Raw genomic sequence first — 25540 nt, forward strand, 5'->3', positions numbered from 1 at the left:
TATTATCCGATCCATGCCGATCGCATAATTAATGAAGACGACCGGCCCTCTAGAAGACAGGGATCGATAAAATCATCGATCCGGTGAAGATACTCGTGATCCCCAGGGGAACGGGAGCCGCTTCCTGAGTGAACAGCTGCTTCGTTCTCCGGCCAGACTGAATGCGATTAGTTCGTTTGATCGGAGTAACGAGGTAAGAGTGACGAGTTAGACTTCTACGGTGTTATTCAACTTTTTAACCCTTTCGTTGCGGTAGAGTGCAAAATTTTTCGTTCGGTCCGTATCGTTTCAAAATTTCTTTTATTAGATTGAGGTGGAAGTGTTTGATCGCAGTGACGAGTTAGACTTGTACAATATTATTCAACTTTTTAACCCCCTCGCTGTGACAGATTTTGATACGTAAGGCGCGTGGCAGATGATAAAGGCAAGATTTTTTTTCTTTTAACTGTGTCGTTTTAAAATTCGTTTGATTAAATTAAAGTGGAAGTGCGCAAAGAATGAAATTAAGGATTAAATTGAAATGGAAGTGTGCCCTAAAGCTTCAGCAACACTGTGCGAACAAATTTTAACACTTTGTAAGTGTTACACAGGTAGTATTAATTGTGGTTCCTACGAAGTGTAGTCGGTTATCTTACTGCAGTTAAAAAGGAACCTTTATAGTGTTTTTCTTTTATCAAAATTTTGGAGGTTGTGATAAGTGTTCAATACGTTTGTAGGAAAATATTTTCGAGATTAAACTTTTTCAATAGATACTTTATCTCAAGCGATTCATATTTATTTAGTATTTAACTTTCAAAATTTACCGTATCATTTTTTTTTAACGTGTCTATGTTAAATCACAAGGTAAAAAGATATATTTCATATATTCACTTATTCGAGTTAAAAAAAGAAACGTTATATCTTCAATTACTAAAGTGTTAATGAAGGAATGTGAGACGTCTGAATTGACGAACTATAAAGCAACATAAACAATTCTATCAACACAGACATTTAGCGAAAGTTAGAAAAAATTCAAGAATATTCTCGTCAAAATCGATTCATTCACCTTGCGCGACGAAATTCAAAATTTCTCTCGTCGGCGACCAAAAAGTTTGTGTATCTAACATAACGGAAGGAAATCCTCGATATCGACAAAAATGGCGCGGTAATAGAAGTAGAGAGGAAGAGGAAGAGAGTGTCCAGGTGCAGAAGAGGCGAAGCGATTCAAGTGGAATATAAGACGACTACCGGTTTGCCGTTAGCAAGTCGTGACAGCGGTCGAACGCGCGGAGAAAAACAAGAAAAGCGTGCCAGTAGTACGTTGACGTTTTGTGGCACGCATAGTGTCTGTTCGTGGAATTACATAACGCGACATCCACGTGCAACGCATCTCCCGGGCTTTATTTGGTATGCCGGCCCGACATCCGGTAGCATCCGATTCCCGGCCCCCTGTTTTATAGTCACCGCGAAACGAGGACTCTGGCCATTATGCAGGTGATCGCGAGATATAAAAAGCGTACGATAAGAGGTAAAATACTTGGTTATTTTATTACAGTTAAAAAGGATTGATATTTTATACTGTTTGTTTCTTTTGAGCAAAATTTTGGAGGTTATGATAAATGTTCGATATATTTCTACGAAATTATTTTGTTCATTTTTGAAATCATCGTATTGTGGTTCTTATGGAGTTTACTTGGTTATTTTATTACAGTTAAAAAGGATTGATATTTTATACTGTTTGTTTCTTTTGAGCAAAATTTTGGAGGTTATGATAAATGTTCGATATATTCTAGGCAACTATTTTGTTAATTTCTGAAATCATCGTATTGTGGTTTTTATGGAGTTTACTCGGTTATTTTATTACAATTAAAAAGGATTGATATTTTATACTGTTCGTTTCTTTTGAGCAAAATTTTGGAGATTATGATAAATGTTCGATATATTTCTACGAAACTATTTTGTTCATTTTTGAAATCATGGTATTGTGGTTCTTATGGAGTTTACTCGGTTATTTTATTACAATTAAAAAGGATTGATATTTTATACTGTTCGTTTCTTTTGAGCAAAATTTTGGAGATTATGATAAATGTTCGATATATTTCTACGAAACTATTTTGTTCATTTTTGAAATCATGGTATTGTGGTTCTTATGGAGTTTACTCGGTTATTTTATTACAATTAAAAAGGATTGATATTTTATACTGTTTGTTTCTTTTGATCAAAATTTTGGAGGTTATGATAAATGTTCGATATATTCTAGGCAACTATTTTGTTAATTTCTGAAATCATCGTATTGTGGTTCTTATGGAGTTTACTTGGTTATTTTATTACAATTAAAAAGGATTGATATTTTATACTGTTTGTTTCTTTTGAGCTGGTATAATGTATATATAAACGTTTTAACGAAAGATTAGATTTAGATTAAAATAATTGGTTATTTTTGGAATCGTCGTATTGTGGTTTCTATGGAGTTTACTCGGTTATTTTAATGCAGTTAAAAGGGACTGAAACTTTATACTGTTCGTTTCTTTTGATCAAAATTTTGGAGGTTATGATAAATATTCAATTTGTCTGTAGGAAACTATTTCGTTAATTTCTGAAATCATCGTATTGTGGTTTTTATGGAGTTAGTCGGTTATTTTATTACAGTTAAAAAGGATTGATATTTTATACTGTTTGTTTCTTTTGAGCAAAATTTTGGAGGTTATGATAAATGTTCGATATATTTCTACGAAATTATTTTGTTCATTTTTGAAATCATCGTATTGTGGTTCTTATGGAGTTTACTCGGTTATTTTATTACAATTAAAAAGGATTGATATTTTATACTGTTTGTTTCTTTTGATCAAAATTTTGGAGGTTATGATAAATGTTCGATATATTTCTACGAAACTATTTTGTTCATTTTTGAAATCATCGTATTGTGGTTCTAATGGAGTTTACTCGGTTATTTTATTACAGTTAAAAAGGATTGATATTTTATACTGTTTATTTCTTTTGATCAAAATTTTGGAGGTTATGCTAAATGTTCGATATATTTCTACGAAACTATTTTGTTCATTTTTGAAATCATCGTATTGTGGTTCTAATGGAGTTTACTCGGTTATTTTATTACAGTTAAAAAGGATTGATATTTTATACTGTTTATTTCTTTTGATCAAAATTTTGGAGGTTATGCTAAATGTTCGATATATTTCTACGAAACTATTTTGTTCATTTTTGAAATCATCGTATTGTGGTTCTAATGGAGTTTACTCGGTTATTTTATTACAGTTAAAAAGGATTGATATTTTATACTGTTTATTTCTTTTGATCAAAATTTTGGAGGTTATGCTAAATGTTCGATATATTTCTACGAAACTATTTTGTTCATTTTTGAAATCATCGTATTGTGGTTCTAATGGAGTTTACTCGGTTATTTTATTACAGTTAAAAAGGATTGATATTTTATACTGTTTATTTCTTTTGATCAAAATTTTGGAGGTTATGCTAAATGTTCGATATATTTCTACGAAACTATTTTGTTCATTTTTGAAATCATCGTATTGTGGTTCTAATGGAGTTTACTCGGTTATTTTATTACAGTTAAAAAGGATTGATATTTTATACTGTTTGTTTCTTTTGAGCAAAATTTTGGAGGTTATGATAAATGTTCGATATATTTCTACGAAACTATTTTCTTAATTTTTGATATCATCGTACTGTGGTTCCTATAGTGTATTAAAGCTGTTACGTTGTCGAAAATCGTGGGTATTAACGTAATATTATTTCGATACTAAAAGGAAGATCTTTTTCACAGAAATAAAATCGTTTTTCTGACGAACATCGTGACAGACTAAATAACAAAGATATTCTTCTATTCAATAATCTAACATGAGTGTCGAATAGGGGGAATTTAATTTCAATTCTTTCTTCATAAAAAAAACTTGCAAGAATTAACTCGTCGATTTAAATAACTGAACACAGCACCAGACTGTATTATAGGTTGCATAGGTCGAACTATCAAACGTGAAAGTGTTAATTTCAAAATTAAATTACTCACAATCACGATTTACCCATTTTCCAAACGCATTATTCTTCCATGAAACGAAATCCATTTACACATTTAACCACAGAAAAACCGGAACCATTGAACACGATATCGCGCCTGCAATTCGATCAGAATCACTCATCAAGATCGCAATCTCTCTCTGGCGCGCGCGCTCGCGACGGACCAACAAATTGCCTCGGATCGTCGTTCGAGGCGCGTTTTTCAAAAACCAGCGAACAAGATGTGATGGATCACGGCGTCGCAGATCGATACTCGAGACACGCGATAATCGTCGCGGGTGGGCTCTAGTGTTACCTGTATTCCGTGTCTGCTGGCACGCGAGTGTTTCTTCGCGAGGTCCACGACCTCTTCTCGCGTTGCTTACACGCCCAAACCGATGGACGAATAACTAGAAATCATTCTCGAAAGATTGTCCATACTCTGATTAACCCTTATGTCGATAACCGGGTACCCTTTTGCATAATTCTCATTTAAAATATTTCATCTTCCAGGTAAAAGAATTAATTTGTTATTTCGCACATTTCCTATCCCTGTTTGCCTCGAGTTTAGAATTTTGTCATCAGAAAACTGCTAAAATTGGACGATAAAGTAGACGATAATTGTAGTTATCGACATAAGGGTTAATCTGAAGCTTATCCTTCCAAATCAAACTTGGATACAAAAAAAGTACCTTTATAATACCGAAAATTATTTCGCTAAGGATCGAGTATTTAAATCGAGGATACTTTTCAACCTCGAATTCTCCCGGCGGAATCGATGAAAAATTTCGGGTACTGTGTAGCATAATTATCCGAGCTAATTGCACGAAAAAGAAAAAAGAAGGAAGAGAGGCCCGAAAAGCTGCGGCGTGTAGGGGAAAAGTAAGGCGCAGCGCTGGCCAATTTCTGCGTGACTCGGTCGTTTGCTTAATTGCTATGTGATAACCGACGAATTAATTGTTGGTAATTAATACTGGCTCGTTAGTATGCGATTAACGTGCACGGTGTGTCTCGCGTTTTTACGGTTTCGTTTTCTCCTCCCTGCGTTCTCTCTCTCCCTCTCTCAATGGTGATTTCCTCGAACTCGAAATTTCTCGACCGCGCGGTAATTAATTGATGATTATCGCCTGATGCGTATGTACATTATCGTTAGCCGGCAATTCGCGAGTAAGACATTCAAAGTGGTGTGTGCAGCCTAACCGAGAAGGAAGATAGTGTCAATTTTGATGAATTCGAGAGGCTGTTAGGGAGAAGATTGCGAAAGAATTTTTTAAATTGTAGCAATTAAATGTGAATTAAAATTGTAAATAATATAGAATTATGTAGAAACTTGAAAAATTTTAATTAATTGAAGTGAGATGAAGGTTAGGAAATAATAATTCGAGAGCTTTTGTAATTTAGAGCTGAATATTTTGATATTATATATTTTAGACATTATATACAGGGTGGGCCATGTGAAACGAGCTACCTAATTATCTTCTGTAGTTATTAAATGGTTTCAAAGAGTAAATATGATAGAAGAAAATTTTAAGACAATAATATCAACGAAAAATATAAAAATATAAGACAAAAAAGGGAAGATATTATCTTTGTTACTATTTTACGAAAATAGAGTAAAAAAGTGTGATTAATTTATCACGTTCAATATTTTCATTCTCGCTTAAGGTAAAAGAAATTAATATTTAACATATTTTCTTCTTTAATATTCAACTTTCTATCAGATTGAAATCACTGTTACCTTTATACAGATCGATAATTTCACTTCAAACGGAAAACTTACAAACATTTTTCTCATTTTTATTTCAAATATAGATTTGCTAAATTCTGGACCGAATATCGGTAAACTTTTACGTGGTTCGAATAAGTATATCAACGCTAACTTAGAAAATATGCTTTCACAGGCTGCAGCAACCAGTTATTCGGTTCTCCGTTTCAAATTATCATACGTGCGTTGCATTCTTGTATCGCGTGTCTTGTTGTGCCTGAAAATCCACGTGCATTCGTAGAATTCATTCTCATTTGATCTCCTCTCTCTACTGTCCTAAACATGCGTGTTTATTTATCGCGTTAAGTTCATTCGCACTCGACACTCGTAAGAGGTCGTTCACTCTTGTCATATTAAAGTTCGCAATATTTCTTACTGTATTTTTCTTCTTTTTTTTTTTTCTTCTTTTAGTAAACAAACTGATTTTGCTTAATGGGAGCAATTATCATTTATTCCATTGGTAAAATCGTTCGTAAAATTCGTATAAAATCGTAAGAAAATTGATCATGGAAAACAATCTTTCTCGCGCCATGTTCCTCCTTCGAAATCGTTCACTTTATGTTATAAACATTTTCCACAATCATTGAAAACAAAGGAGATATTTAGGTATTCAAATTTTTCTGAGACACCCTGTATACACATTTCTGGTCAAATCCTTGTATTTCTCGTTATTGAAAGGAGTCGAAGAATCAATTTGCGGAATAAGTATCAAAATTTCAGCCACTCAGAAGTGAAAATGGCTAACTCTATAAAATAAGACGTATCAAATTTCTTTTACTTATAATAAATTAAACACTAAGTAAAATTGGAAAAATATCAGAGATAAAAGTAAAAATCGTTAAAAAATATGATAAAAAGAAAGGATTCTGAATGGCTCATTCGATAGAGTGTACATTCCTGAAAAATTGTCAACGACAAGTAATCTTACATTTAATAGATAATCTTCAATCACGTCGCACACTCCGAGTTCCGTAATTACCTTGGAATATTCGAACCGTGACTGAAACTAGGAAACGACATGAAAAATTACGTTAGGAATTCTTTCGCCCGCCGAAAGAGTAATTCTGAATCTGAAGGAAGTTTCATATGATCGTTCCTCTCGTGAGTTAGGAAATGATAAAAACGCGATCGTAAGTGAGACGACAGAGGGTGGCCTACGGTGTTGCGGACCTCACAGCGAGATTTTATGGGGACCTATAAAAGGAGCATACCAGCGAGGACTTTAAATGATCGCCGTCTAGTTGCTTGGACCTTGTCCAATGGTTCCCTATATTATACCAAGATAAATAACGTAGACAGGATGAACTGTGGAGTAGCTTACCCTGTATAAGGAATGCATTGTAATAGCCTCACAATTCTTAATTCATTAATGTCCATTCAAATAAGTCTAGAGGGAAGGAGGGGTAATGTTACAGGTGGTATTTCCTTTGAAATATTGCCTTTCTTAAACGGCATCGATTTGCTGAGAAATCAGAAATTAACAATGGTATTGGGTTGGTGCAGATGAAACTTTAGATACATTGTGTTTCTTCACAAAATAATGTGTTATATTTCATCGAAATTCAAGGATTAACTAGTTTCGTTATTCCAAATTTATGAAAATCGTTAGTCTTTGAAATTAAAAAATTCTCGAATGCTGCTTTACAGTGTCTTCATTTGAGAATAATTTATTTGGGGAAAGATCGAGTGAATGGGGAATGTCGATTGCTTTCTATAATTTTTCTTAAAACTATCTGGCCTTATTCTTGACTCATTTTCAATGAAAAGTCGCATAATGTCTAAACAATTGTATTATACATGTGTATTACATCAAATTCTTTCTTTTCGATTACTGTGTACAAAAATTGGTGTCGGGCAAAATGTAATATATGATATCATTTGCACCAAACTGATTTTAAGTAAGTAACAGAATTAGGTAAACGTATAATTTCACATTTTCGTGTGAATCTGAAGGATAGAGGGATGTAAGAACGGGCTGTTAACTAAAAAGTACTATTACCTATATGATAAACTAGAATTGTACCTTAGTAAGTAACAGAATTAGAATCTAAAAATTGAAAGGTTCGTTTAATGTACAATCTAGTTCTTTACGCACAACTAGCGCCACCACGGTACCCGTAACTCCATTAAAGCTTCCCTTATATCAAACTAAAGCAAACTAACAAACTAACTAAATAAATAAATTCACAAGCAATTATAATTTTGTCTTTTAAAAACTATTGCTTTCGAAAAGTTCCACTGCAAAAGTGTGCTCACGATTGCTCGATCGTAGCAAAGAATGCTCAGATTGCTCTGAGCTGAGACACCGCGTATTAAGCTCTGCTTGAACAAGGTTGTTTATCAAACTGTACGATTTGTTTCACCAGGTGCCAGACATAGGAGCCGAATTAACGGGTGGCTGTTATGGTTTCGCGGCAAAGTACATGCATTGGCCTGAGGAGCTGCTCGTCGGTGGTGCTAAGCACAATAAGACTGGTCACTTGACCCGTGCAGCTGCGCTTCAAACCGTTGTACAGCTGATGGGAGAACGAGAACTTTACGATTTTTTCGCCGGCACGTACAAGGTACACCATATAGACTGGTCCCAGGAGAAGGCGTCCCAAGTGCTCGAGACCTGGCAACGAGCGTTCAGCAATCAAGTGAAGAAACATCTAGATGCAAACGGCTCGGCTCCGTACAATTTGTATGCGTTCAGTACAACAACCATGAACGACATACTTGGAAAGTACAGCGAGGTGTCCGTTATGAAAATCGCCATTGGCTGCACATTGATGGTTAGTTTCAACTGTACACGTGGAAAAATCTATTCGCATGACTTCTAAGAGTAACGAAAACACGGATCTTTGGGTTTACCGATGCTGATGCACATTAAGTCGATGTGTATTGTATTTTAAAAATTGAATTTCAAGTTTACTTTTTTTTTTTTCGTGACATAGATCATTTATTGTATAATATAAAGAGGAGCATTTTTTCCACTTGCAAGGAAACTTCGGTAAACTGAAAATTCCAATTTTTCTGAAACTTTGTAGGATTTGCAAAGGACCTCGGTAGAGGTATCTGACAATTTCTTTTTTTTGCTACTTTTTGGTTCAGGGTGAAAACACCCCTTGAAGATTAGTGTGTTTTTCTATTTTTCTGTATGTATTGAAAACTATATAGTGAATATAGAAAAATCGTTGCAATGAAAATTTAATGCATATTTTTAAATCTGACAAAGATATTGTGTCACACTAAGCATTGTCATGAAATCGAGTTTGAAAATGAGTTTGTTGTGGGTCGTTGAACTTATCTCAGCAACCGCTTTAATATAATATAAAAGAAAATTATAGTTATCAATTTAGAAATATCCGTGGTATCGTCGTTTCATCAAACACCATTGCAAATTTTAAAAATCTACTCTAACCATCGCATTAGACATAAAAAGTAATTAAACTTCATCATCTTCTATTTTTCTCTTAAATCCACTACTTACGAGAAAAACTCTGGAGAAACTAATAGCGTGTAAACACCCTGTATATTTTTACCAACTTTCTGGAAGAAATGTAATTTAAACTAAGAAATTGGGGTTGCAAAAATCTGGAAATCACAGAAAAAAAGACCTTGTTTAACCAAATTTTAACCATTCTTCCCTTTCAACACCCCCGAACAATATACGTAAATTTCATTTTTAAGGTGTTGCAATTTTTTCGGCGAACAGTGTCCCACTAATAACGAACAGCAGTGTACGAAAGGGTAAAATATTTCCTACAACAATGATTCTGTTCCAGGTACTGTACGCCGGTATAGTCCTTCTGCGATGGAAGGATCCAGTGCGTTCCCAAGCTGGCGTCGGAATAGCCGGTGTGATGCTAATCTGCGCGACGGTTGCGGCAGGTTTGGGGTTCTGCGCCCTCCTAGGAATCCCGTTCAACGCAGCAACCACTCAGATCGTTCCGTTTTTAGCTATAGGTCTCGGTGTACACGACATGTTCCTATTGACGCACACGTACGCCGAACTCTCGGTGAACGAAGTGCCCAGCGGAGAACAAACAGGAGTAGTCCTCAAGAGGACCGGCTTATCCGTCCTCTTGGCAGGATTCAGCAACGTTTCCGCGTTTTTCGCCGCCGCGATAATCCCGATTCCCGCTCTCAGAGTATTCTGCCTGCAAGCTGGTATACTGTTACTCTTCAATCTCGCCGCTATGCTGCTCGTTTTCCCAGCTATGGTCAGTCTAGACCTGAGAAGACGTCGTTCAGGTCGCTCGGACATACTCTGTTGCTGTCTGCCGGCGAACACTGGCAGAAACAAATACGCCAATAGAACGAACAACGGCACGGCGAAGCAAACTGTAACGAGGGCGATCCCACCCGAGCGACGCGAGACCTGCACGCAAATTTTGACGTCGCAGAACATGCAGAACGAATCTTGGGTCGGCGGTAACATCGAGGTGGATCTGGACAAGCAGTGCAGCGAAGAAGACACTCTGACCGGTTGCAGTCAGGACGATTGTCTAAGTTTCTCCTTGACTCAACTGGCTGCGAGGCACTACGCACCATTTGTCACCAAACCGGCGACCAAGTTTTTCGGAATGATGATCTTAATCGCTGTTCTGGCCGGCAGTGTCTGGCAAGCGATAAAAGTGAACGACGGTTTGGAATTGACCGATCTCGTTCCACAAAATTCCAACGAACACGCCTTCTTGGCCGCCCAGGCGAAACATTTCGGCTTCTACAATATGTACGCCGTCACCGGCAGAGATTTCGAGTATCCGAACAATCAGAAATTACTGTACGAATACCACGACGCGTTCATGAGAATAAAGAACGTGATCAAGAATGACAACGGAGGATTGCCCGATTTCTGGTTGAGTTTGTTCAGGGATTGGCTGAAGGGTCTGCAAAACGCGTTCGATAAAGATTACAACAACGGCTGTATTACTCAGGAGAGATGGTATAAGAATGCCAGCGACGAGGCAATTCTTGCTTACAAACTGCTCGTGCAGACAGGCCACGTTGATAATCCGATTGACAAGTCGTTGGTTACCCAGGTCAGGCTGGTTGATTCCGAGGGAATCATCAATCCACGAGCTTTTTATAATTATCTTAGCGCATGGGTGTCGAACGACGTTCTGGCTTACGGCGCTTCTCAGGCGAATTTAAGGCCGGAACCGCGTCAGTGGATTTATACCAACGATCACGAGTTGAAAATTCCAAAGAGCATGCCTTTAACTTACGCGCAAATGTCGTTTTATCTGCACAAACTTACCGACACTCAAGAAATCACCGAATTAATTGGCAGCGTGAGGAAATTGTGCAGAAAGTTCGAGGAACGAGGACTGCCGAATTTTCCTTCTGGTATTCCGTTCTTATTTTGGGAACAGTACATGGACTTGAGAAGTTGTTTGGGCATTGCTCTGTTAGCAGCACTAACAGCCAGTGTTGCTGTTGTTGGAATACTATTATTAAACCTCTGGGCAGCTTTGTTAGTTGGCACTTCTCTCGGTGCTGTCGTTCTGCAGCTCCTTGGAATTATGGGCCTCTGTGACATAAAGCTGAGCGCCGTTCCGGCTGTCTTATTGGTTGTCAGCGTTGGAATTGCTGTGCACTTTACGGTGCATATTTGTTTGGTTGGTATAAATTATAAATTACAGAACTCGTTGTTTTTTATTTGTTCATTTTTTTTTTTTGTATTCTATGTGCTTGCTTTTTTTTGCAGAGTTTTGTTACAAGCATTGGAAGCAGGGACCGAAGAATTCGTTTAGCTTTAGAACACATGTATGCACCTGTTATTCACGGAGCATTAACAACCTTACTGGCGGTTGTAATGTTAGCCTTTTCCGAGTTCGATTTCATCGTTCGATATTTTTTCTTGGTATTACTCTGCCTCATCGGAATCGGTCTTGTGAATGGATTGTTCTTTTTCCCTATCTTGCTGTCTTTGATTGGACCATCTCCCGAAGTGATACCCAATGACCATCCGGATCGTATTTCAACGCCAACACCACCTGCCTCGCCAGTCGTTAGAAGATCGAAGCCGCCTGCACCTCCAAGAAGATCGTACAAAATTGATAACGCTAGGTTACACGCTGAACCTTCTCTGACCACAATCACCGAGGAGCCTAATTCGTGGCACAGTACGCAAGAATCTTGTATTATTGTGCAGCCAGAATTAAAGGTTGAAACGACGTCAACTTGTGGTAATCAGGTATGTAGTAAAATTAATATTGACCGTTTTGAAATATTTCTTTTTCCATTTGACAATTTTCCTCAAATATCCTTGAATGTTAAGAGTGCCTTTGAATATCTGCTATTCGCTTTCTATTTCTATAATTGCTTACTCACAGAATTGTTATATTAATACTTACTTGCTGTCCCCTTTATCTATGAAGCATGATTAACATGTGTGCTTTTGTTTTTAACTAACAGAACTGTAGCGGATCAGATACAAGTGGGTCTAGTCGAATGTCACCAGTGACGTCTACACCTCATATCACAACTAAAGTCACTGCGACGGCTAATATAAAGGTTGAAGTTCATACACCATTAACCAGTGAGTATCTATTGTAACATTTGGCTAAAAGTTTTTTTTGTTATAACCATAGTACTTACTTATGTAATACGTTAAGTTTCAATGTAACTTACTGGTGTAACCAATTTCATCAAGTTACCATTTTATACAATGTACTAATTTCTACGTGCAATTATTGTAGGTACAGTGGATCGTAGCGAAAAATGCAGGCACACGGGTTCCAGTAGCCGAAGGAGCTCGCGCTGCAATGCGAACGTTAATGCTGGGGAGTCTTCCGGTTCTGGTTCTGAACCGGATTCAGACTCTAACCCAAATAAACATTAATAATAAGTACCGGGAAGACCGGCAGCTACTGCTCAAATACCATGCAAAGCGGGAACATACAGAAGGCTGACTAGGATAGATTTAAAGTTTCTTCTCCTCTCTCTCTTTTAGTAAAATGTATAGCGATGTGCGAGTATCCAACGTTTAAATAATGATGGTTGTATTCGATGTAAATTCGCGTAAAGTTCTAATCCTAAAAGTGACACTTCTAAGCTCTCTTAATCTTTTGTAAATTAATACATAAAAGAGGGAACCAATGCACTGTCTATATGTTAATTGAAAAATATGAAATAAAATATGGAATATTGTGAAAAGTCAATGATCAGAATTTACTAGGTACTCTCACATCGCTATTGTCACTACGTGCTTGTCTTATTTGAATTAAAAACAAAAGTATTATGACTAAGAAGTACGTCTCGCTCACTGAATCGACACGCGCAGTGATACGTTGTATATAAATGTTCTCAAAGACGCATTTATATTTACATCATACATTCAATGCGGGGTACGCGTACGAATGAAATATTCGCCATTTTCTTTAGCGTATTGAATGTGTGATAATTTATTGGGATAAATAAAACGATATTTTTAACAAATCGACTTAGGAGCATGTCAAAGAACATACTTTACTACGCTCTGTGGTATACGACAGTTTCCATGAAACTATAAGGATATTATTTTACAAACTAGAAAAATTTTAACGTCTGTTCTATAATTGTTAATAATACGATGACGATTAAAAAGTGCAAGAGTTTCGGACGACTGTAGAATTTTTCTTAATAATTTCTCGTAAAGTTCATTATGCGAAACAGATATTTAAGTAATAACACTTTTTCAAAGTGCTTATTTGTCTGAAATACAGAACTTTATCGAGATGTTTTCTTTTTAGAAAATACAAATAGTATTATACGCATGATGTGTGCATTGAGATTTTCACGGACATTAACACATGATTTCTTTTTTGGAGTGAATAAAGTACATTTATTAAACCATTTGTACCCAGTTGGGTAATTAAATGGCCAAAAGTTTATAGATTACGTTTACGTAATACTGTTAGGGATATCTTCTTCTAATTTAGAAGTAATTAGAAAAAATGTAGCCTTTTTGTGATGTTTCTTGCAACGACTACAATGTGGTGCCTTGAAAAAGATTATAAAATTTCGAATAACTACTATTTATTTTATACGCTAACAGTTAATGTGCAGTGTGTATATGACTTCGAGCGATATTAAATCTAAAATCTATTTATTATTTATTTTTACGTTCTCACTTTGATATCACGACTATTTAAACCAATTCGTTTTGTACAATGCCTATTTCGTATGATAATTTGTAAAAATACTTAATTATTTATGTCGCCCTATATAATATTTTTATATAAAATCGTTACTTAATTTAATAAAATAAGTCAATCTATCCAGTTCGTACCTCTAATGTAAAAAGGTGTAATATATTATTCCGCAGCTAATATCTACGTTTATGTTTCGATAGGTACGTCACGGAATTATGTACAATAAGAGAAGTATTTTTATGTGAAGTCAATCTTGTAAACATACAAAATGCAGATAAGGTATTTAATGAAAAAGATGCTCTATTATAGATGTAGAATTTTTATTGTGCATAAGAAACATTTTTATAAGAAAAAGAATAGTCAATGTACCTCCATTGTGTGTCCTAAATTTTATCATAAACTCTTATCTGATTAAAATTATGATGAAAATACATGTGCCTTTTAATTGTGCCTTGAAACATAGAGCCAGTATTTTTCTTGATCTTGAAATTCAATTGGAGGTGCAACAGTTAACTTACTACTATGTTTAATGTTATAGAAGCTAATTATTTTTATATACTGAATATAGAAACAATTAATTGTATGATTTATAATCTTTATTTGTACATAAATATAATGATAATATTATAATAATGTGAAGTACACTTAATTACGTTTTTTGTTTCCTTATTCTCTTATTCTGAAAACATTTATCTAACAACTATCTGAAATGTAAATGCATAAAAATTACAAATTACCTTATGTTACAAATAAGGAATTTTTCATTTATACTATGCAAGTATTTCTATTCATTATCTAAACTTATTTATTGAATTAATATCTAAGAAAAATCTAGTTTCTAAAATCTCTATTAATCCCTTTTAAATTAAACAAAATTTAAGATCAGCTTATTTAATAATGTTCAAAATTTTAACTTGACTGCCATCATATTACTTATACTTTTAATTAATGTTACATTGTATATCAACTATGCGAGTACTTTATTATTTACCTACCAAAATGTTGCAACAAATAAATAAGCTTTGTTATGTTTGAAAAGAAGAATCTTGCAGAGTAGAAAAGTTTTTTATTAATATATACTCTATAAACCTTAAATTAATGTGTATTATCGTCACTCAAAACTTCCTTTTTATAAGAATACGCAATTGACAACCAGGTATTTAGATTTTAATTAATAATAAAAAAGTGTATAGACCTTATAAGGTATTATTAAATACCTTTCTAACATCGTATATCCATTTTCAGTTATTATAAGCTGCGAAGTAAGACATTTATTACATAAAACTTTTTCTAATCGTTAAAATTCAGATCACTAAACATTTTTTCCGCCAAAATAATAAATTTCAAATGTTACGAAACTCGAGAAAATCAAATGTAATTATTTAAATAGTTTCAACCCGAATAACTACTGTCAAATCATAAAATTTATAATTATTTCTAAACTTATTCAAGCCTAAATATTAACTACATTTTTTGCTTTAATATTTAATTTTCGTTTCTTTTACAGATTCTTATTACGTGTAATGCATATGCATGCAGCATTTCAATGCATCGAGGCATTCTGTGCGGTTTCAATGTCGACCACGGATTGGACCGCTAGAAATGCCTTAACCAATCAATTCTCGTAGTACTATCAAATTCGCACAAAACTCTTTATCTATGACAGTAGTACGGGAGTATGGTTTCATGCGATACGTACTGAAATCCCCGCACCTGTTTCAGTTTGAGTTGGAGTGAAAAGAGATAAACAATATATTTCCCGAGGCTAGGGTTCTTGCAAACAATGCACTTGCCTAAACTGGTGAATCATCTTCGGAGCTGCAGCACCTACGAGAATTTCTTATCGGGCTATATACCGTGATAGGCGCCTGCAAATAAGGCACAGTGCGTTATGCCAACCTGAGAGCACTCTCAGAGAGGATTGAATTGCAGTCGTATCGAGCGAATAATTGTTGTTCGTTTAAGAATAGTAGTGCATCCGAACGTACTTTTAATATCGTCACGTCAATGCACTCGAGTGTTAATTCTTATTTCTACCGAAGAATTACATAATGTATGTGCATGAGTCACAGGGTGAATAGGGGGGACGTGCAAACGTCAAAATCGTGCTGCAGCGATTTTCTTGTATTCTAGGTACAGTAAACAAATACTGATCGTCTGGTTGACTATCTAATTTAAATTATATCTTCCGCATACGACAATCATATAACATTGGATCGGTAATCTTCACTTGACACGTACATTATCATCATACACTATTCCAACCAATGTCGATTGTGCGAAGTGCTGCCATTAGAATTTTTGCAACGAGTACGTTCTCGTGTTAAACCTTGTAAGAAGCATTAAATATATCTTGGAAAGGAATAAAGACATTATAGTCGGTTGTCGCGCGACGTAATCGATTTTACAAAACTACTCGCGATAACATTTTGCGAAATTTTTGCAATTCGTATCTATTGGGACAATGACAGATACCGTATATTTCTCAAGGTTAAATGACTAATGGATAACTGCAATTGTAATAATACTACATTCACATAGTTTCGTTTACTTTTTTCTGTCGGGATGTACCTTTTTCGCGATAATGTGACGATAAAGAATGCATTTCGTTGTTAGCACGAGAACGTTATTAATTAGACGTACTATTTTATTGTAATATGCAATTTTACAATTTTTAAATATCGAATTATCTTGATTTCTTTAAGGTTAATTGTTATTTATGATTTTAATAGTCATTGCATCGCATGCTGTTTTTTTACTGACATTTCAGCTTGGATCTGTACAAGAAAGTCTGGCAGGGCATTTACGATGAGCAAGAAATACTATGCACCTTTTCAGTGAGTAAAAGGAATATCACTGAGAAATGGCAATTTTCAAATTGAAAATATTGAAGTGTAGGCGCATAATTTCATAGTTGTGGAAACTATCATCGTTTTATTATAGCGTGTGACCAGGTATTTGTTAATCAAACAAAGTAGCTGTTCGTATCGCATTTATTACTGAAAAATGCCAGCACCACCTCCACCTCTCTCAAGTTTGCCAGAGGCACCTATGTGTGAAAAAACAGAAGTAAGTGACGCGGACTCCCTGCCTCCTTGGGCCAAAATTACCCTCACATCTGTAGAGGCAGAAATTGAAAAGCTGATATCTCGAAATGAATTGAAGGATGCAGAAGTTACATATTTTTGTCAAGTTGAACCAATTCTGCAAGATGGACCACAGTAAATTTTTGTCTTTAATTTATTTGTAAAGTAAAGACATAACATAAATATCAATAATAATGATGTTATATTATTTAATAGATGTGGTCTGGTGGCACTTGCTATGGCATCACAAGAGTACACAAAGCCAGTTTCTGTGAGCCAACTGCTAGCTGAAGCACGTGTAAGGGGCTTCACGCAACATGGAGAAGTGTACAGTGTTGATTTTATGGGCACATTAGCAGCTGAATATTTACCTGACCATAGACCGGACATCTTAGTAGATTTACAGCAATGCCCAGATACATTAACACATGCTTTAGCTCATGGAGCAATAGTACTAATTCCATATGATTCTGATTTCAATCATGCTCCATGTTTAAAAAGAGGCCATAAATCTCATTGGGCATTACTTGTGGGTCTAATTTCATCTAGGTATGTTGCATTTCTTTATTATTACGTTTTAATTCAAAGTGCCTATACTCAAAACACATTGTACATATTTCAGACAAGGATATCATGTATTAGCACGTCATGGAAAATCACGACACTTAGCTTGTTGGCCGTTACGCGATTTGATCGAGAGTAATGGTAATTTGGAAGAAGAAGGAACAGCTAGACACGCCGGAGGGTACGTTATACCAAAGGGAGGAGTCGGAGGCCAGAGAGGTTTACGCGGTAGGGCACTGGCATTGCACCCATACATATAAGATCGTGTACAAGAATTGTAGGTAATTAATATCACAGTGAAAGACAGAAATTACTACTACAATATGACTGTATCCACGTTACAGTATATGGTAAATATTCAAAGGCATAACGTTTGCACAGCTGCTACAGAATTTAATTATTTATAAAATCGTGATGCTTTTAAGTAACATGTATTTCAATTTGCAATGCATTTTTCGGTTTACATTTAATGGGGAGTATCATGATTCTCAAATTCGATATTAGATGTGACTAACGGGTGATATTTCATTCGTTCAGTTCCGACACACAATGTAAATAATGATTTATCATGTATGTTTGACTTACACGCACGCGAACGATTTGAAAGATGCTTTCTTTCATTGTTTCGACGTATCAAGCTCTTCCTGTGATGCAGCACGTGTTGAGCGTAAAAAGAAAAAAAGTGGGCATGCACACGTGTATTAAAAAAAAAAAAAACAAATGTAGACGAACGAAAAAAAAAGAAGAAAAGTCTATAAAGAATATCTGCATAAAATAAATATTTAAGTGTACTAGCTAGGATTTATCGGAATCGTAACACTAGCCGGAATGAAAAGATTTAAGTATATTTATTTAGCAAAGAAACCGTAGGTTTTCGATCAATAATTATGGATCCTTGTTTTATGTTGGCATTGTGAATAAAGGCTAAATCTATAGCAACAGTCTCGCAATTGCATTTGAGGCAATACAACTTAATGTTCGTGTGTTATATCAGAATGGGCGCATTGCTTTTAAGATACGGAGCAAATTATTATCAATATTACAGCGATTTTCTTGTATATCTAATTCTTAATACATTCGGTAGATTAGCTTTGCAAATCATGTAAACTAAAAAATGTTTAATTATTCACTATAAAATGAACTTACATTTAGATTTATGACATATCGTTTTTGTACATAAAACAATCTTTGAAGCTTTATTATCTTATACGTAGTAATTTATAAATTATAAATTGCCTAAGAGATAGCGATATATACATAAATTATATCGATGGAAGTACATATTAAAATTTCATATTGAATTGAAAGCTTATTGCATGAAATGAAATTGTTCCTCCTTTATTTAAAATCCTAGTGAACGAAATCAATTTGCTTACTGAGTACATCGAAAATTAAATTTACTATTTAACAGATGCATCAATCTCTGTATCAAGTATAATATACATGCATCAAAATCGAAAATTTTGAAACCTATTGATAATTGGTGTTTATTCTATAAATAGATGTAGATTAGATACTGATCTATTATTTCAAGTGTCTTGAAAGCAACGCGCTTTAAGAGAAGAATCTTACTGTGTAGAACTTTACGATATGCTTGTTTTACTATATATTTATCGGTATGTAAAGTACGAGCATAGCGTCCTTTACTAATATCAATGCGTAACGATTGGACAAGCTATAAAAACCTGAAGATACCTTATGAGTGGCTGGTCTCTTCAGTTATGTGGTATCTTAAGCGTTTTCCGTCAAATTCATCAGATAAAGATGTATAAGACAGGTTCGAAAGAGATGCTATATTATTTGTAAACTCCATTAAGTGTTTTCGAATCGAATACGAACAACAAGGAGCATAAACCTTTAAGAAAAGAAAAAAAGAAATAATAAAAACTGTACCCAAGTGCCGCAAAGTAACGAGGTTCATTCATTAAAAAAAAAACGAAATAATTGTACACCGTGCCTGTTTTCACACCGAGAAGCTTCTCCGATTTATTGTCGCGTCAAAAATTAAAATACTCTTATAAAGAAACTAACGCTACTTGTCGGTGCACTACGTGGTTTTTCCGTTTCTATAATGTTTCTAACGATAATCAAAAACACATATTTTCTCTGCTCTAATCTAATCCAGTGAACTCGTGAATCGCAGAAATAGGAAAATAGAAATTTATCATGAGCGTAATAAAAATGTCTTCCGTTACTTACCGCGATACAGTCTTTTCACGGAGTCAAGGAAAACGAGTTCTCAGCCCTTATTTTATATCATTTAACATAATTTGTTGTATTATTAATCGATGGAAGGGTTAATTTTGATTAATGGAAAAATTTTCGAATTGTTCGAAAATTTTGGTTGTACCGAGGTAATTTCGTTCTATCGCACTTGTGTGATTTAAGAAGTGAAAAACAGACATGAACAGCCAAGAAAAAAAAGCGGTACGTCTAACGTGTTACGTTGTAAGAGATTAATATTGTGATCATTGTTAACACTTGTTTCTTTTTTCTGTAACTCGCGTATTTTACTTGATTTGTTGTCGGTATTTAGCTTTAAACGTGATATTATAAATATAAAGACATGTTATCATTTACACGCATGTTTTCATTAAGATTACTTTGTGTATTGTGTATCTTTCACTCTCTCTCTTTCTCTCTATCTCTGTCTCTCTCACAATTTTCTCTTTCTCGATATTTCTTTTATATTAAATAATTTAAAGAATATTCTATGCAAAATTGACTGTATCAGGTGTGGTTGGTGCTAGCAATTTTGTGAACTAGTGTGAGCAAAGTGTGCCAATTTATAACTTTCAATCACGAATTCTATACGGTGAAAACTTTACTTTTTTTCCCACCCTCTACGAATATAATAAACTTGTAGTACTATGTAAAAAGAAAAAAAACAATGAAAAGAAAAAAAAGAGAAGACTCGTAGAAAAGAACGATTACGTATTTCGGATGGTGTAGGTGCACTGGGATTGTAATAGAATATCGAAAACTGCGTTACATGTATATTTCAAGCTTACAAACATCAACAACATAGTTTTTCCCACTCTTATTCTTTAAATCATAGTTTCTCCTTATTGTTGCTTTCGTTTCTCTAAACATACAGAGTTACCACAAGTTTTCACTATTTTCTAATTATATTATATATCCACTTGTGTCCTGAGATGCGACTGGGAAATATTAACGTCTTGTTACTTGCCTTCTGTAAATACAAAAGTCTCTAAACGAGTCACTTTCGATGAGAATTTATCAGTTTCATCGCTGAGACAACGACGTTTACAGGCTCCATTTAAAATTTTGTCTTTAAGCGCGTAAAAGTGTCAAAAGTTAAATTATAAATATATTCACGGATAACACTAGACGAATAATTATATATTTCTCTATAAAACGAAGCTACAAACTATTTTGCCGTTTTATATTGTACTCTGCATAGATATAAATACACACACGTGCGCGTGCGCGCACATACACATACCCCTTCTCTCCCACACACATCATATATAAAACGAATATTCTGTACAACGATACACAGCGTCCACAATATAAAACGACCACGTGTTACGCCCAGGACACAAGCTATCTCTAATTATTCTATAGATTAATAACAATGATATCCTGTATCCGAATGTTACGTTCATAATATGTATCACATATAGGTATTTCATGTTCATTATATCAACAATAGGGGAGTTGAATTAAAAAAGGCTAGCGTTCACTTATTAGAAATTTATTTTCACTGTCTTTTCTCACTCTCACTTTCTCTCTCTCTTTCTTTTACTTCTCATACAACCGTAACGATCACTGGTAGGTCTACATATTTTTATATTGTGTCTATTTAAATTGTAGTTTAATAAAAGCTTTTTTTTTAAATCTTTCATTTTTCTCTTATCGCGAGATGATTAACAAAACGACCTCGTGCTGACACGATATTCATAATTCGTTCATTGGAGCATTTTATGTCGTTAAGTACGCGAATTAATAGATGCGATTCTACAATATTTAGCACTTTTCAAAGCTTATTTTCGTGTAAATACAAGACAAACATACACGTATTGTGTAATACTATTTTTACTTGTAATTAAAAACTTCTTATTCGTTTCAGTTATGGAATGAAATTTATTGCGAAGCAACGAGGTCCGTATAATTAATATATTTACGCGTCTATGTTCACAATATGTAAATCTTTTCAATGGCCTGAAAAAGCATAAAATAGCAGATACGTGTAAACATCTCGAGACACTCTTTTCAATGGTTAAACAATGTATTCGTCATTTTATCCCTAATCGTCTCAACAAACCTACAGAACTCTTACTCTGTTTTTTTACACGTCGTGTCATTTTATCCCTGTTTAATAACGTTCACGCAACACTGATGGAAAAAGAGAAATTATGCTTTCCTATTACGCGTTTTCAAAACTTCTTATTAGTTTTTAAAATTTAATGTAAAGAAAAGGAAATCGGTACAAAATAATTTGCAGCATTAACACAGAAAAAAATGGAAAAAAGACTTTGGCCACAGATGCACACAAAAGTACTGCTTTTCTAACTTTCTCTCTCTCTCTCTCTCTCCTCTCTCTCTTCGCCTCCATCAATCTTGTTCCCGTCGAAATGTCGGGATACATTTTACAGCCCTTTTAATTGAACTCTTTAATATTATTGATAACAAGATAATTATATGTACATGTATAGTTTAGACGTCGGTTTCCGTAAGCGCAATAAAGACGTCTAAAAAACGCTCGTGAAAATTAAACGGTGTATTTGATCGATCCATCTTTCTTCATCTTTTTTTTTTCTTTTTTAATCAATATTAAATTGCATATATCTCTCCTTTTAATTATTGTAAGCTTTGAGCTTGGGCCTGCCTGCCCACACATGATAAAACTTACTATACACCAACAGAAACAGTATTATCATAACAAACGTTTTTACAGTATACTCGGCCGGGCATACGTGCTCATGGTACTCGAAACGATAACTATTCGCATCTTTCTACGCTCGCTGAGGCGTTATTGATCCGCTCTTTTCTCTCCTATCCGCCGGACAAGAAGAAGCAACACGACAGAAAATCTTGCTGTATCGCAATGCTTACTACACGAATCAGTAACAATCCTTCTAACTTCGATTCGATTCACGTTGCGAATTCGGCACACACGGATATATGTATATGTATATTATCGAGTCTCGTTGGAAAGAATAGACACAATTTTTTCGTGCGTTTTGACTAGAATTAAGGACAATCTTCAATCGTCGTTAAGTCACTTTACGGGGAAATGTATTCTTCGATGAAGATTCTTGTGTTCGACACGTAACAACACGAATAGACGATGATACGCGGACTAAAGAAAATAATCGAAGAGAAAAAGAACGGACTTTCTTTACGGCGGTCGACGAGACCGTGAGCACGTGTCACGGATGTGTATGTTCGTCGTTCACACATTTCTTTTTCCTTATCTTCCTAAAGAGACTAAAATCTCATTTTATAAAGCTTATTAATTACACAATTTCGACGAGTCGCGACATCGAGTAAAATTTAAAAAAAAAAAAAAGAAAGGAAGCGTTCATTGGTGCAACGAACCAATTAATAATAAAAAAGGAAAAAAAAAAGATAAAATGAAACAGGACAAGATCGAGGAACATTACGACACGTAAAATCGCTTACACGCTAATCACTACCGTGAATTAAAAGAAACCAACTCGTCAATGTGTTTTTGCTTCAATACTGAATACAAACGTAACGTACAGTCACACTTTCTTGTTTCGTGTTTAGATACCCGAAAGTGTGCTTCCTTGCCGCGCGCTTAAGTCGTTCGAATTCACGATTATCGTGCGTATTCTGCAACACATCACGGACGATCCAGTGACTCGGGCTGTTCGTTGTGATTTCTTGGCTTTAGCACGTGTTTGTCTTTTGGCAATCGGTCGAATGTACCGAAGAAGCGAGTGACGCGAGTATATGAGATCTCGCCGATGCGCTCGTGAAGGAAAAACAACGATACTGTGCAAAACTGCGAAGCAACACTGTCAAATGCTACGTTCAAACTGTGAGAGCGTATATATACGTATACATATCGCATGGCAGGTTCGATTGCTGAATAACGATCCAGCATGTACTCAATGAAGCTGAGGCAGTTAATATCGTATGTATGCGTGTGTGCAGATACGTGTCACGTAACAACGTCCTTTTGCTGGCTTTTCATTGTTCGTGCGTGACCTGCTAGCATAGTTTCTTTGGTTTAGACTTTTTGCATTTACTTGTGTTCTTATTTTTCACGATGCTGTAGCTTCGGTTTTTGAAAACTGGGACAGGTTAATAGTACTTTTCTTTCTTTTTTTCGCAACTTGTGAAAAATTGTCGAATGGAAATTCTGCAAAAAGTTTATACTTTGCGAACTCCTCTTCTCTTTGACCGATTCAGTTATGTTTATACGCAAATGCACTAATTTGCAGGATAAAATTGTTTTTGAATTTTTCCTTGGATAAATTAATTTTTCTCCTTTAAAAGTTAATTTAAAATTAGATGGAATACTTGATTAAAATGTACAATTATGTACGATCAAATACGTTATTATTTATAGCGACAATTAGTAAAATGAAATTTTTTTCTTTTACCAATTTGTTTTTTCTTCAAAATCGTGCAAAATTGTTTGCTCGAAGCAATTATAGAATGCAATTTTATAAGGAAACAAATTTTTAAAATTGAAATCGATTAACATATTTCGAGTCTATTGTTAATCTTACAATAAAAAATATATCATTAAGATATTAATATTTACTTGTTAAGTAACTTGAAGATGTATTTCAAGAAATTATTGTAGGAATTGCTACTAAATTTGTTTATATGCTAGCCGTTAGTTTGAAACTTTATTCACATTTCTGATGTTCAACTACTGTTAATCTCTGGACAGAACCAAAAATTTTGGTAAAAACCATTTTTACTCGCAAAAGCATCTCGTAATTTCTTTCAATACTAATTGATCCGAATCAGAATTTCTAAATAATCAAAAAACCTTATCGCTGATAAACATTGTGATACACTTATCTATTATTTTTACACTTTATAGCATGTAGCATATCAACAGTTTTCAATATATTAAATACCCTATAATTGTTTCGAGCAATTCAACTATTTTTACTATCTTCAATTTTTTCAATTCTCTAACAAGGTCTGATACGTGACCACATCGTTCTAAATATTTAAAGATCGAAATAAATTTACTCCAAGTTTCGTGTCTAACCTAAAAATCCAGAGCGTTGCCACGTTCACACGCTGCCTCACACTACTTTTTAAATCAACTATCTCGCCAGGAGTTCATACAAACGGGTATTACTCTCAGCCGTTTAAGAATGTAAAATGTAGATATGATTTGCACAATTCGATACACATTACAAACTAATTGTGGACTAGCAAAGAACAGGGGAAAATGTGTGCATTGATGTTCGTATGTAAATACGTATGTCCGTGCACATTGAGTCTGTTTTGATTCATTCTGTACTAACAAAAACGCATGACAGAGAAGATTTTCTTTCTTAGGCGCGTTTCTTTGTTAGATAACAAAGTTGCAGGTATCTGTCTTTCTAGGAAGGGAAACTTTTTTCGTAATGCGCTTGATTAGTGCGGATCTAATCAAATAGGGCACAATGTACATTTGTTCATTTTACTCTGGCAAAACACAATATGTATTGCCAGTGTAAAATTAACAGTGCAATTTTTTCCTGTGTCCACATACACACACAGAGCATATATATAATGTTTTCATTGAGTTTATCTGGACAAGTAATGAAGTGATTCTTTTTTTAAATTTCTGTTCGTCTCTTTTTCTGTTTCGATTTGGCATTAGGCAGTCAGGGCGACGAATACGTCGCCGGAAACAATAAACAGAAAACTGTTCTGTCGTCTATTTTTTTTTGCTTTCTGTGGCTAAATGAAAAAGGAAGAAATTGAAAAGTACGTTACTGCTATACACACTTACGGTTTAAACGGCACTCGTCTCCTCGAGGAAATCA

General features: G+C 34.8%; 2 protein-coding genes across 6 annotated transcripts in view; both read left to right on the forward strand.

The window, feature by feature from the left end:
- Nucleotides 1–12652, forward strand: part of LOC108575478 (protein patched) — a 72641-nt gene extending 59989 nt beyond the window's left edge. Inside the window, 6 exon segments of the mRNA XM_017938297.1 lie at nucleotides 8140–8547; nucleotides 9541–10101; nucleotides 10171–11379; nucleotides 11469–11957; nucleotides 12179–12302; nucleotides 12463–12652. Coding sequence (XP_017793786.1) covers nucleotides 8140–8547; nucleotides 9541–10101; nucleotides 10171–11379; nucleotides 11469–11957; nucleotides 12179–12302; nucleotides 12463–12605 — 2934 coding nt within the window. The 3' untranslated portion in view covers nucleotides 12606–12652.
- Nucleotides 12653–15576: 2924 nt separating this feature from the next.
- On the forward strand, nucleotides 15577–18276 carry LOC108575476 (UPF0692 protein CG33108). Of its 5 annotated transcripts, none has more exons than XM_017938292.1 (5): nucleotides 15577–16029; nucleotides 16667–16733; nucleotides 16840–17117; nucleotides 17199–17531; nucleotides 17605–18276. In XM_017938292.1, the coding sequence occupies exons 3-5, from the start codon at nucleotides 16903–16905 to the stop codon at nucleotides 17804–17806; spliced, it is 750 nt and encodes a 249-aa protein (XP_017793781.1). In that variant the 5' UTR covers nucleotides 15577–16029; nucleotides 16667–16733; nucleotides 16840–16902; the 3' UTR covers nucleotides 17807–18276. The 5 variants fall into 5 exon arrangements, with proteins under 5 accessions (XP_017793781.1, XP_017793784.1, XP_017793785.1 ...); XM_017938294.1 differs by lacking the exon at nucleotides 15577–16029 and adding an exon at nucleotides 16135–16228; XM_017938295.1 differs by lacking the exon at nucleotides 15577–16029 and adding an exon at nucleotides 16041–16115 and having other exon boundaries at nucleotides 16667–17117.
- The last annotated feature ends 7264 nt before the right edge of the window (nucleotides 18277–25540 follow it).

The sequence above is a fragment of the Habropoda laboriosa genome, unplaced genomic scaffold (genome assembly GCF_001263275.1).
Source record: "Habropoda laboriosa isolate 0110345459 unplaced genomic scaffold, ASM126327v1 scaffold276, whole genome shotgun sequence".
NCBI lineage: Eukaryota > Metazoa > Arthropoda > Insecta > Hymenoptera > Apidae > Habropoda > Habropoda laboriosa.

What these genes read in the sequence shown, in the direction of transcription:
- LOC108575476 (XM_017938292.1), top strand. Translation starts at nt 16,903, where the DNA reads ATGCCAGCACCACCTCCACCTCTCTCAAGTTTGCCAGAGGCACCTATG. An exon ending in ATTCTGCAAGATGGACCACA is followed by an intron (nt 17,118 to 17,198) that starts GTAAATTTTTGT and finishes ATTATTTAATAG; the next exon opens with ATGTGGTCTGGTGGCACTTG. An exon ending in GTGGGTCTAATTTCATCTAG is followed by an intron (nt 17,532 to 17,604) that starts GTATGTTGCATT and finishes TACATATTTCAG; the next exon opens with ACAAGGATATCATGTATTAG.